Source organism: Capra hircus, chromosome 17 (genome assembly GCF_001704415.2).
Source record: "Capra hircus breed San Clemente chromosome 17, ASM170441v1, whole genome shotgun sequence".
Lineage (NCBI taxonomy): Eukaryota > Metazoa > Chordata > Mammalia > Artiodactyla > Bovidae > Capra > Capra hircus.
Genome location: NC_030824.1, coordinates 1320369 through 1333573, shown reverse-complemented (window position 1 = coordinate 1333573; position 13205 = coordinate 1320369). Strand labels below are relative to the sequence as shown.

General features: G+C 48.8%; 1 protein-coding gene across 3 annotated transcripts in view; it reads left to right on the top strand.

Annotated features, from left to right (window-relative positions):
• Positions 1–12692, top strand: part of RNF185 (ring finger protein 185) — a 29943-nt gene extending 17251 nt beyond the window's left edge. For all 3 annotated transcript variants that reach the window (XM_005691648.3, XM_005691647.3, XM_005691649.3), the window contains exons 3-7: positions 532–550; positions 2779–2891; positions 4338–4392; positions 8319–8436; positions 10314–12692. In XM_005691648.3, the coding sequence (XP_005691705.1) occupies positions 532–550; positions 2779–2891; positions 4338–4392; positions 8319–8436; positions 10314–10411 (403 nt within the window). In that variant the 3' untranslated portion in view covers positions 10412–12692. The remainder of the gene's footprint in view (positions 1–531; positions 551–2778; positions 2892–4337; positions 4393–8318; positions 8437–10313) is intronic.

The following is a 13205-nucleotide window of genomic DNA, read 5'->3' as shown; positions in this document are numbered from 1 at the left end:
GACTGAAGAGCTCTCAGGGCTGAGAACAGCCTGAAGATTTTGTAAAACTGGGTCTGTATCCCACCTTCCTCGTGAGCCTGAGGAGGCTGTGAACCCACTGAAACTGAGTCTGAAGTAGGCCGTGTGTGCATGTTCATGTGAGGATGCCCCCATGAATTTCCCTGCCCAGACGATCCTTAGCTTTTGTTGGTTTCCTTCAGAGGTCGTAACCCCCCCCCCCAAAGGTCGGTTTGCAGAGAAGCTGGTTTGGGTATGGTCTGGAGCCTGGGCATCTTCATAAATAGTGGGACTCCGAGGGTAGAGACTCGGGTCTTGTCTCCATTGCTTCCCTTTCTCTGTGGCTTTAGCTTAGTCTTTCCCAGTGTCTAATACCAGCAATCCCCACAGGCTCTCAGCGGGTTGCAGTGCTCCACAGTTCAATCCTGTTGCCCCTTTTTCTGCTCCCACCTTACCCAGTGCTTCTGTTAATGAAATCTTTTTTTTACCTTTCTCTTTCTCCTTGATGAATGGTTGCCCTGGGGACTCCTGCAGTTGGCCGTGTTTACATCAGGTAAGATGCATTTCATTTTACTTTGTCTTTCATCAGCTATGGTTGCACAAGACACCCCTGATCTCTGGAGACTGCTGTCAGCAGCTGCAATCTCCCCTGCTTGTGGGCTTATTTGCCTGCGTTCCCCCCAACCCTGTGTATTCACCTGCCTGCTGACAGCCACTTGATGAAACAAGAGGTCAGTGGCGCCCCAGGTGGGACGCTCCTGACTGCTGCCAGGGGCCGTTGTGGCTTCGGCAAGCTGCTCCTCTCTGGGCCTCATGCCCTCATGTGTGAATCAGGTTGGATGTGATAGCGTGTTAGATTTTATTGTTGAGATTGCGCTTCTATAAAAAGTACCTCCTATCATATCAGCAATCTTTCTAGCCTTAAAGGCCTTGAAAATACTAGGAAGAGGAGAACTCTTTTGGTCTCAATGGAGAGCTTTTATGAGAGGGAAAAAGTCTGTTTTCCCAGCATTTGATTATTATGAGAACCAGTTAGTAAGTCTTCTCCAAGACCCAGGCGCCTGCTTGGTGGGACAGAGCGGGGCCTGGCACTGACAGCTGGCTGTGAATAATCGCTGCTGGCTGACAGTCTCCACGGCTGTTGGCAGTCAAGCCCTGTACTCGTAGGTGGCTTGGGAATGTAGGGGGAGGTTAGAAGTTCCAGACCGCTGGAGCCTCAGAATCTGAATGGGAGAAGCAGAGGAGGCTAGAGGGCTTTCCACTGTGTTTCCGGGCTGTGCATTCCGACCCCAGTGGATCCTGATAGAGCACGTCTGTTCTAAATCAATAGAGAGCACGTAGCACATTTTCACGCTTTTGACAGTAAAATAAAGGCAGTAGGATATAAATGCTGCGTTCTCCTTGCCCTGAAGTTCTAGATTCACATTCATGTGATAAACGACATGTCACTGTGTCTAAAGGTACAATTTATGCTTTAAAATAAACATTGAGTGTGTGTGTATGTGTGTGTGTATATATATATATAGAGAGAGATTATAAATTAATATCTAATGTCTACAAAGACACTAACGTAATGTATTTTTATTTTAATTTTGTTTTTGAGAAAATTAAAATTATTTTAATACAACCAGGGAAAGGACCTAGAAAACTCAAAACGGGATTGTTTTTAATTTTGAAAGAAGTAGTTGAATGCAAAAATTAATGAAAGTGCATAAAAAAACACTAAGCAAATTTAGATAATAAGAAAAACCTATTCTTAGCACATAGTAAATAACCAGAAAATGGTCAATTTATGTCTAGATACTGATGACTAAGGTACATAGTTTTTGAGGAAATGCTGTAAAAACAAGAAACAGAAAAATATGACTGTCAGGATCATACAATTGATCTGTTAGGGGAGGTGGAGATTTAAAGTGTGTTATATTGGGACTTCCCTGGAGTCCGATGGTTAAAACTCTGTGCGCCCAATGCAGGGGGTGGGGATTCAACCCCTGGTTGGGAAACAGATCCTGCATAACACACGGCATGGCGAAAAAGAAAAATAAAGTTTGTTATACTTACATGTGCGTGCTCAGTTGTGTCTGATTCTTTGCAACTCCATGGACTGTAGCCCGCCAGGCTCCTCTGTCTATGGAATTTCCCAGGCAAGAATACTGGAGTGGGTTGCCATTTTCTTCTTGGAGGATCTTCCCCACCCAGGGATCAAACCTACATCTCCTGCTTGGCAGGTGGATTCTTTACCACTATGACACCTGGGAAGCCCTTGTTATATCTGCAGCCTAACCTGAGACTGGGTCTGTCTGACCTCTTGACACAGCTCCAGGCCTGCAGTTTCTTCCTGCTGGGAAGCCCTGTGAGAGAACGAAGCATTAAAAAGCCTGTTTAATTATGATGGCATTTAAAGGCAATTTTGATTGCACCACTAGTAAATATTTATCAGGTGCCAGGTGCAGGACGAGAGACTTGGGTTCCTTGAGGTGCTCCTTGCTGGTGCTCATGTTCCCAGTGTGAGGCCTCTGGCCCCCTGCTGGCTCTGATGGCCCAGCCTGGTGGGCTTGCACCCTTCATGCACTCTTCTCTCCTGCTTGCAGTGGTTCCCAGTGTGAGGCCTCTGGCCCCCTGCTGGCTCTGGTGGCCCAGCCTGGTGGGCTTGCACCCTACATGCACTCTTCTCTCCTGCTTGCAGTGGTTCCCAGTGTGAGGCCTCTGGCCCCCTGCTGGCTCTGGTGGCCCAGCCTGGTGGGCTTGCACCCTTCATGCACTCTTCTCTCCTGCTTGCAGTGGTTGGAGACGAGACCTAACAGACAGGTGTGTCCAGTTTGCAAAGCTGGCATCAGCCGCGACAAGGTCATCCCGCTCTATGGCAGGGGCAGCACTGGGCAGCAGGACCCCAGGTGAGTCCATGGGGCCCCTCTTACTGCTCCCCGTGGACACAGACTCATTCCCATTCAGTACCCCTCACCCCTATCCTTTGGTAGGTGCCTAGAGCCCCTCAGTCTCCAGATGCTTGGGATCCAGGTGGGAGTCAGCCAGGAGGGGAGCGGAGCCAGGTTGCCACTTGCTGGGCTGTAACACATACGTTCTCTGAGCACCTGCTCACCAGCAGGTCATGTGCTGGGCAGCATGCCGGACTCCACCACTGCAGGTGTGCAGCATGCTGTGAGGGAGCCTGGGAAGCAGGGTGTCCAGTGGGGGACTCTGCAGGGAGGGCAGTGGCCGTAGCTGTGATGTAGAGTCAGAAGAGGAGGCGGGATTGGGAGACTTCCTGGGGCCTGAGATTTCTGGAGATGGAGGCATGAGCAGGTCTGGCATGCTGTAGACACAAGTACTGAGAGCCTGCATGGTGTGCATGCACGCGTGCACACACACAAACACACTCTGCCTGCAGCTCCTCCCCCACACACACTCTCTCTTCCTGCATCACACACACACACACAGAGACACACATGTAGACACACACAGAGGCACACACACAGACTCTCTCTCTCCGCCCCCCCAAACTCCTGCAGCGTCTCTTACCCTTCTGCCCCACTCCAGCATACCCTGTACGCAGACACATTGGCCTTCCCTTAAGGGACACACTTACCCTTTTACCTTCATGATCCTTTGTATTTATTGTCCCTTTGCCCTTTCTACCCTGTTGGTCCTGCTCAACTCCCTGCTCCTCCTCTAAATTCTCCGTCTTTAATGAGCAGCCTAAAGTCACCTCCTCCTTGAAGCCCCCTTTCCTCCCCGCGTTAGTCGCTTGCACCCTGCTCCATTCAGTTGGCACCTCCATTAAAGAAGTGCCTTCTGCACTGTAGTGTGATAGGCTGCAGCCCTCTTTCATCCACAAGCACTTCAGAAGCGGCATCTGTCATAGCTTGCTGCCTGGTGGGTAACAGCCCTCAGTCCAGAGGCAAAAGAATAGTGCAAAGTACTTGGCCCAAGGGTGGTGGGAGGTAAAGCTAAAGGTGATGGGGCGGGACAGAGAGACCCTGAATCTCAGCCCTCTCTGCTGACAGGCCATCTTCTGTTTCAGTTTGGGTTTTGGGTTTTTTGACACACTGCCCCACTGGCAGTCATAACCAGTCTGGGTCCAGCTCTCTATTAGAGGAGTAAGCCAAGAGCAATCTGATGAGCATCTTGTAGCAAGTGGGTTTTCTCTCTGGTTTTCTACACACTAGGGAAAGGCAACTGCAGGTAGCACAGAGTTGGTAGTTGATCTGACTGGGCATTGGTTCATGTGCAGGGCACAAAAAGGGGCCCTGGCCTTGACCTTTTTGGTGAAGGGCTTTCCCACTCAGGAAACAGATCAAAGCATTTCCTAATGGACTGACTTTACACCATTTCTGTTTCAGAGAGAAGACCCCTCCCCGTCCTCAAGGACAGAGGCCAGAGCCAGAGAACAGAGGGGTAAGGAAAATTCTAGAACAAACCTTCTTGAAATGAGCCCCTGGCTTTAGAAGTTTCCCTCTTGGCCCTACACTTTTTCTCCTTGATTACAAAAGTAAAGGAAAATTTGCAAAATACAGAAAGGAAAAGAGGGGAGAAAATAACTTACAATCACACCATTCAGAGAACCACTGGAAACATTTTGGTCTGTTTACTTTTCTGTTTTTCTATAATTATCTGTGTATACAGACTTTATAGATTTATCCGTGTGTTTATCTTTTACAGATAGATCTGTTTGTATAGATACATCTGTTTGTATCTGTTTGATATATTTTTATTTTTATGGCATTTGGCTCCTGTTTTGTAACCACCTTTTAAATTTTTATTCTTTCTTTTTAAATTAAAAAGTTTATTTTAAAAAATATTTCTATTTAAAATTTTATTTAATGCCTTCTGTATGCTGGGCATCAGTCCAGGCACTGATGATGTACATAGTGAACATTCTAAAGATCCCTGCATCTGTGGTGCTCATAGGCAGCCCCAGGAGATATTTCAGGCTCAGGTCCAGACTGCCACAGTAAAGTGAGTATCACAGTAGAGCAAGCCACACAATTGTTTTGGTGTTCCCAGTGCGTATAAAAGTTATGTTTACACTGTAGTCTATTAAACGTGTAATAAGTAGACATAATTTTTAGACAGTAAATTAAACTATGGCCAAAAAAAGTATATACTTCAATTAAGAAATACTTTATTGCTAAAAAATGCTATCATCTGAACCTTCAGCAAGTCTTAGTAGTAACACCAGAGATCACTGATCATAGATCACTGTAACAAACATAATAATGAGCAAGTCTGGAATACTGCAATTAGCAAAATATGATAAATCAAACAAATGATGTTGGGAAAATGATGCCTGTAGACTTTCTTAATGCAGGGTTGCCATAACCTTCCATTTGTAAAAAACACAGTGTCTGTGAAGCACAGTACAATGAGAAATATCCTCAGAGAGGGAGGGGTTTGTAATGATGTATCTTGAGATTTTGCATCAGTACTATTTTACTTAATGGCCGTTTAAGTGTTCAGATGGACTTAACGTAATTTATTTAATCCTTTGGATTGAATGGATATCTAACTGCTTCCTTTTCTTTTTTATATTTAAAAAATACTCTGATGAATTTCTTTTTTTGGCCACACTGCACAGCCAGCTTACAGGATCTTAGTTCCCCAACCAGGGATTGAACCCAGGCCCTCGACAGTGAAAGCCCTGAGTCCGAGCTACTGGGCCACCAGAGAATTCCCCCTCTGATGAATTTATAAATTTTTTGCAGGTTCACGATTACTGGGATAAATTCTTAGAAGTAGAGTTAACTGGATTAAAAATTTGCACATTTAAATTTGCACAAAACAAGTATATTTCATTTCTCCATCTTCTCTTTGTCTGTGTGCTTGTGTATGTATATTTTTATGTAGCCATTAGCATTCTGCTTTCTTTTTCAAGAAAATTTTATTTTATTTTAAATTTTTTATTTTGTATTGGGGTATAGCTGATCAATGCTAAAATTTAATTTTGACAATATTTTCCATGAGGTTCTTTGTGTCCTCTTTATTAGTTTTAATAATAATAATAATAAATACTTATTTCATTGAATTTTGATGCATTATAATTTTTTTTTCATTGAAGGACCTTTTAGTTGCTTTCAGATTGAGGATCTTAATAACAGCAATGAACGCTTAATGAATGATTATTATATGCACAGAACTATATGTTAAGGCTTTATACGTAGGATCTTATTTAAACCTTACATCAACCCACTGAACAAAAGAGGAGACTGAGGTTTGTGCAGTGACTTATCCAGGGCCACACAAACAAAGCTGAAACCCAGACCAGGCTTGTATTGAAGTCCTGGCTCTTGACTACCAGATCACCTCACGTTAACCATCCCAGGCTTTGGTTCCCAGCAGAGCATTGCTCCTAACAGTAATCCGAGGCCCCAGGAAGGCAGAGGCCCTGGCTGTGAAAACTGCGATGCACCTTTGACGTCGACCAGCGCCCACTCGCAACTGCCAGGGAGGCTTTGCTTGCTCTGCCCCAGGAGCAGAAGCCCACCGCATGTGAGGCCTTGTGGGGTTACACAGGTGTTGCTGGAAGTGGGGCTGGAGGGTCAGTCCTTGGGCTGGCCCTGAATGAGGTGGTGGTTCCTGATGAAACAGTTGCACCTTTCTAGGTAAGGCAGCCCTGATCCCAGGACCCCTTAGACTCCACCAGGCTGGTTTTGAGTTGGAGGCTTTTCTGTACCAAGGAGATGGAAACCAGTTGTTTTCCTTCCCTGTTCATCTTATCAAAATCGGCTGTTAGGCTTTATAGGTAGTGCGGCCCAGCAGGAAGTTCAGGGCTGGTGCCAGGCTACACTCAGTAGGGATGGGGGCGGCCACCTCCATGACCTTCGAAAGACTCACAAGTGCAGCCGGTCAGCTCTTTGTGGAGAGCAGTTAGCCCAACAATTTTTCTTGTTAAAATTATTTTAAAATCATTTTTTCTAAGGATCTTCCCACGGATGCAGAGGAGGAGAGTTTTTTTAACATGTGCGCAATAATTAAGAACATGGCGGGGGAAGGGGGGTCCATGTGGTTAAGACTCTGCACTTCCATTACAGGGGGCTCAGGATCTATCCCTGGTCAGGAAACTAAGATCCTGAATGCTGCTCAGTGCTGCCAAAAAAATAAAAACAGTATGCTTTGGGACTTCGCTGGTGGTTCAGTGGCTAAAACTCTGAGCTCCCAAGGCGGGGGGCCCAGGTTCCATCCCTAGTCAGGGAACTGGATCCCACGTGCCACAACTAGCGCAGACCTGGTGTAGCCACATAAATATTAGAAAAAAGCATGGATTTTCAGATCGTATTGATCTAGTTTCAGATCTAAACTCTACCCCTTACTAGCTGTGTGACCTTGGTCAAGTTATTTCACTTCTGAGCCTTGGTTTGGTTATCTGTGAATGTGGGTGATGCTGATGTAAGAATTAAATGTGATTTGAGTGTCCCAGTACTTCACTTGGTGCCCAGCACAAAGCTGGCCCTTAGAAAATAGGAGTTAACCTATTTACAGTATTGTAGTTCTTGCTGAATCTTTTCATGTGAAAGATGATGCCGTGTAGAACACATTATAGAGAAAAAAGCTGAGGACGATACCAGACTGCTGACAGTGATCACTGCAGGCAGGAGTTAGAAGTGGAGGGTGAACAGGAGACCTCTGACTTTCTATGTCATTTATTCTTATAATATGTGAATTTCTCATAGCAAGCATATATTACTTTTATAATCAGGAGAAAAAAGTGTTTTGAAGTTTTAAAATTCTCTGACAATATTAAAAGAAAAACTTGAGGGAGAATACTTACCCATATCTTTTCCACCTGTGTGCATATTGTCTTGTACTTGTGATCATGGTGTTCAAACAGTTTTATCTGATAACTTGTCACAAGAGTCTTTCTATGTTCCTGAATAGTCAGCGTAGTGTTGTTTGGGAGGATGTATGGAAATTTTGATCATGGTCTCCATTGTCGGCTAATTATGGTTCCACTTTCTATTGCTGTTACAGGTAGTGTGTAGCTTGCTCTGTGTTCCTTTGTAATTGGGCATAGGGGTTATTGCCACTCCGGCTGTTACAAAGCATGAAAAGTGTTCTGGCTCGTGTGGGACTCTGGGAAAGAACCCCTGGGGCTCTGAGAACCCTCACATGCATCAGCAGAGAGTTCTACTTTGGGCCAGAGCCAGCCCTTTCTGGCATTCACAGCTCCTTAGCTGGGCTGCCTGGAAGGGCAGAAGAGCAGAGCTCCTCTGCCTTGGGGTTGATATGGGAGGAAAAGAGGGTGGGAGGTGCCACACGTATGTAAGGTGACATGTGACAGGTACGGGAGAAACCTGCTGGTTCTGAAGTGAGTCTCTTCCACACAGGGATTCCAAGGGTTTGGATTCGGAGATGGTGGCTTCCAGATGTCTTTTGGAATTGGGGCCTTTCCCTTTGGTATATTTGCCACAGCATTTAATATAAATGATGGGCGGCCTCCTCCAGGTAAGACCCTGCTCTCTCGGTAATTTTGCTTGCGGACTCTTTGGAATTGCACAGTGTGTATGTTACTACATGGATAATCAGGCTTTTCAAAATGCGCTGAACTCTTTCCAGATTACTGGTAGTCCTGGTCATAACACTGCACACTTACCAAGCATTAGGCATGTTCAGAGTGCTTTCCATCATAAACTCGGGGTCCTCACAATGAGCCCTTGGGACGGGGGTGCAGTCAGCTCCATTTTACAAATCAGAAAACGCTCAGTAGTGGTTCCCAAGATATTTCCCATGCCCCTAAAATGAAAAGGGATAAACTATACCAGCTGAGTAGAAGCATCATCCTGGGCACGTACCCCTCACCTTTGACCATTGCGGGTGGGGAGGGCAGGGAGACTGCGTGGAGTCAGGACCTCTCGGTTCTCTAGCATCTCTGGCCAGTTTCCCCCAGGATGCACATGGGGCTGGTCCTAAGTCCCAGCCCTCTGGGAACTCTGCCTGGGTCTGCCACCTGCTTCTGCCTTTCTCCCTTCAGCCAGCTTGAGTGCCAGCTCATTCAGTGTAGGGCAGGGTGGCAAGGTAGATGCCCTGGGCTCTTTTACAGTCTGATGCCCGGGCCTGGATCCTGACTGTGGAGCTGCCGAGGCCACTGAGCGCTGCCTGTGCTCACTGGCACCTCTGGTGTGCAGGGCGTGGTGCATGGTTCTGGAGCAGGAGCTCATGCTCTCAGGACAGGAGCCTCTCCTGAGCTGTCCATTCTTCTCGTGCCTCCACCCTGGTGCTTGGCACATGGCAGACAATCCACGAGTCTTTGTTGCCTGCCAGCCTGCCTGGCTCCACCAGAACGCCTCACTGGGGAGGAACACAGCCCCATGCAATCTGGGGACTGGCCTTCCTGCCTTCCTCTGCCCCAGAAGTCTCTCCCCTGCCCATCTGCTGTTTCACCAGAGGAGAGAGGTCCCGCAGCGCCGGGTGTGCTCTGCTCCGAAGCAGCCACTCAGGGCGCTGGGAGGAGCAGGCGCCTGCCTGGCAGCACGGTTCCATCCATCCTGGCCCCGCCTCGCCTGGGGCTTCCCAGGCGCACAGAGTTCACAGCCAGGCTAACCGCGGGCCACTGCACCCCCTGCCCCAGTCACAGGCGGTTTTCCCTGTCGTGATGGGTACAGTTTGCCCATCTGGGATGGAGGTTCTCCTAACTCCTTGCCCCACAGGCAGGAGGAAGAGCTCTGCATAGTAGCTTTTCTCAGAGCGGAGAGGAGTGGAGACCCAGGCTCTCAGCCCACTTCTGCCCCGAGTCTGCTATGCACTAAGGGAGACAGGTCTTGTCTGTCTGGGCGCTCGTTCTTGCCTCTGAAAAAGGAAGACACCCCACATGGGGCTCCCTGAAACCCCTCCTGACTCACCAGTGCCGGAACCCAGAGACAGTGTGCAGAGGCTGAGAGCACAGCTGCGGGGTCTCCACCAGCTCATGGACCTCAAGATGTTGGGAAGGTTCCCTCATACCTGTGCTTCAGTCCTTGTTACACAAAATGGGAAAAAATACCTACCAGGCCGTAATATGTATACTAAACAGCACATATAAGACACTTAACAGAGAGTAGCTTTTCTTCTTTTCCTCCAAGACTTTCCTGTTTTATGTGCACCTGCAGGCAAAAACCCTCTTAGGATAAACTGGAGACTTTCATCCTTGTTGTTACATGATACCACATTTTTAAAATAATTCTGATTTTGTTTTGTCTGATATTATTTGGGGTTGGAAATATTTTCAGTGTAGGAGGATTCTGTTGTAAAGAGACGAAGCTTGATGCTCTGGATTTCTGACCCAGCGGCCAGTGAGCACGGCTGTTGCATTCTCACAGCCTCTCCCCTCCCTTGTGTCCCTCCAGCTGTCCCGGGAACGCCTCAGTATGTGGACGAGCAGTTCCTCTCACGCCTCTTCCTGTTTGTGGCCCTGGTGATCATGTTCTGGCTATTGATTGCCTAATGCTGGGCTCCCGGCCCACATCCACGGCAGGGCCGCTGGACCAGTGATACGCCACCCCCACTCTTGATGTTTGACTTCCTGGCTAATCCTGACCCCTGGAATCAGTGGGGTTAGCGACACATCAAGGAGTCTTGCTTCTCCATCAGAGCTTTGGAACTCAAGACCAGCCGTTGAGAACCCTGGAGTCTGGCCACTGCTGTAAACACCCTGCTGTAACCTCAGGCCTTGGCATCGAGTCAGTCTCTCAACTGGTTACACCATGAAATCCTGTCCAGCCAGCTCAGCAGGTCCTGACTCCACACAGGGGAGAAGCAGAAGAGGAACTGTCCAGTTTCACCCGAAGTTAACATTACAAAGACAAAGGGATGAACCCAGTATGGAAACTTTCTTCCATCTCTTTATAAAAATACCCCTTGGTGAGTGGCCTCTGAGGTCAGTGGGACTCCTCGAGCAGAGAGGTTCCCCTGTCGCATCGCAGTGCTGTTCTGTCCTGTTTCCTCCTCTTCCTCCTCAGCAGACGTGCATGAAATGGCTGTTCTATTAAGATCCTTATTGCAGCGGCTGGAGCTGGGGTTGATTCATGAACTCACCAGAGACCCAAAGATTGATTGCCTCTGGGCCTTGTTCAGTGTCTTTGGCTCCAGAGTGGCCTGAATGACCTCCTGATTTCCTGACGTATATTACCCACAGAGACATGTGGTTGCCCATCACCTCACCCTCCAGAACTGTGCACATCTGCCTCCTGCCCAGGGGCACCAACCCAGGTGATTGCCGAGCCCGGGACCGACTGCATCTTAGGAGAGACCTGCTGTGGGACTCAGGTGGGGTTCCGAGCTCGGATGCAGAAAGGACTGAAAGCAGCTATCCCAAGGCTGCAGAAGCTCTGGGTGCATCCTCTCCCATACCCCCCAGAGGAAACTGGGGGGCCGTGTTGAGTCATCCCAGCAGCATGTTGAAGACCACTCTCCTCAGAAGCCAGATTGTCCTTAATGAAGAGGCAGGGACGGGGAGACCAGCGTGTGACTCTGATTTTGGTGTGGCTCCAAGACCTGTGTGTGTGCTAAAACCAGGGGAGCATGCACCTCCAGAGCCGGCAGCCCCTGGTGTTTTGTAGAGCCGGGCACAGAGACCAGGAGCCTCAGCATGATAAGAGGATGCGGTCTTCCTGTGGAAACCTTCCTCTGGAAACGTCCAGGGAAGCCATTCCTCCCCAGCCCTTGATCTGATTTTCAACCTCAAAAGCTTCTTCCTCTGAATCTGGTTGAAGAAGTATGGTGCCGGCAGCAGGCCAGCTCACCGGGTGGGAAGGTTCTCGCTCTGCCAGTCTGGCCTCTTCCTAGAAATCGAGTCTCTTACAGGAGAGATCCTCAGGGTCGGGGGAGGTGGGTTTACTCTGGGGTGCTCTCCCGTCACCGGTCCACACTGCTCCTGGGCTTACCCCAGTAGAGAGCCCCCCTAGTGTGTGTTCCAGATACAGCTCTGCACAGCCTGTGGAGACCGAGACCTGGAGGAAGATGAGGGAGGCCCTCTGCCCCCTCCACTGCAGCCCCCTTCCCCAGCCCCGTAGCTTTCAGTGCCAGAGCTCAGTGTTCAAACCGACAAAACACAAGTATTGAGTAGGTGGTTCGTTTACCGAACCCATTTGGTAGGAATAAGCCACCTCCTTTACAGTGTGCCTGATGGATTTTAAACATTCCCTGGGCGCCCACAGGAGAAAAGTGCTCTTTTTCTCACCTCTGGTGAGGGCCCCTGAAGTTTCTCAGTGCGATGGCCCCACCTAGTGATGAGCAAGAGGACTTCAGTTGGATGGATCCAGCAGAAATGGGTCTGCAGAAGAAAGGTTAAAGAAAGAAGGGTTGCAGGTAGGAAGACAAATAATTTGGATCCTTCAACGAAGTGGAGTGGGCCCAGGCGAGCTCCACCAGCAAAGGCATCCCAGGAAACTGTTAGAAAAGCCAGGTTGGCCCAGTGCTGATCTTGAACCTTGCAGGTCCCCACTCGCCCTCTGCCAGGAGCTGGGGCAGGAGAGCCGACTTGGGACTGCTGGCCCAGCCCCGACAGGGAGCCCCCTTCTGAGCCCCCTGCAGGCTCACCACATAGCCTCTCTGCCGAGGCAGTTTTCCTCTCGTGTGTGTGTGTTTCTGTGTTCTGGGCCCCCGCCCCTCCTGCCACCTGTCAGGAAACAACACCGTGTGCAGTGGCACACCTTGCCCAGTCACCAATTTTCACTGTTGTGAAAGCGATTTGATGTAGAATTAAACAAACGGTTTTACATAACTGAGCTGTGGAGTTTCCGTGTCAGGGGAGTGGGGGTATGGGTTGGGGACTCGTCACACTGGTCTGGCCTCTTCAAAGCACCTTTGTGTCCTCAAGAATGTTAAACTGAGGATGAAAGTCTTCAAACACCCGTGGAACTTAGAAATGAGAAGCTTAGGTTGGAGGCCTGGTTTCAGAGACAGCCCCACCCAAGTTGTGATCTGTCTGGCAGGCAGACCCAGTTCTGATAAGTGCATGGAAATCTGAAGCTTGCAGGCTGCCACCATGGAGCCTAGCTTGTGGCCCAAAAGAGCCTTGAGGAAATCGGGTTGTTGAGCGTCAGCATGTCTCTCCGTGTTCCTTGACAAGGCAGGCTGTCTAGTCCTCCAGCTGCGCCCTCCACCTTGAGCAGGGGCCGTGCTGCTCTGTAAAGCTCCTTGGGAGATGGTGGGATTACAAACCTGGCCCAGCCTCAGGGTCCCCAGCACATCAGAGCTACAGGTCATCCCTCTGAGAGGAGCTCTCTTCACCCTCTTAA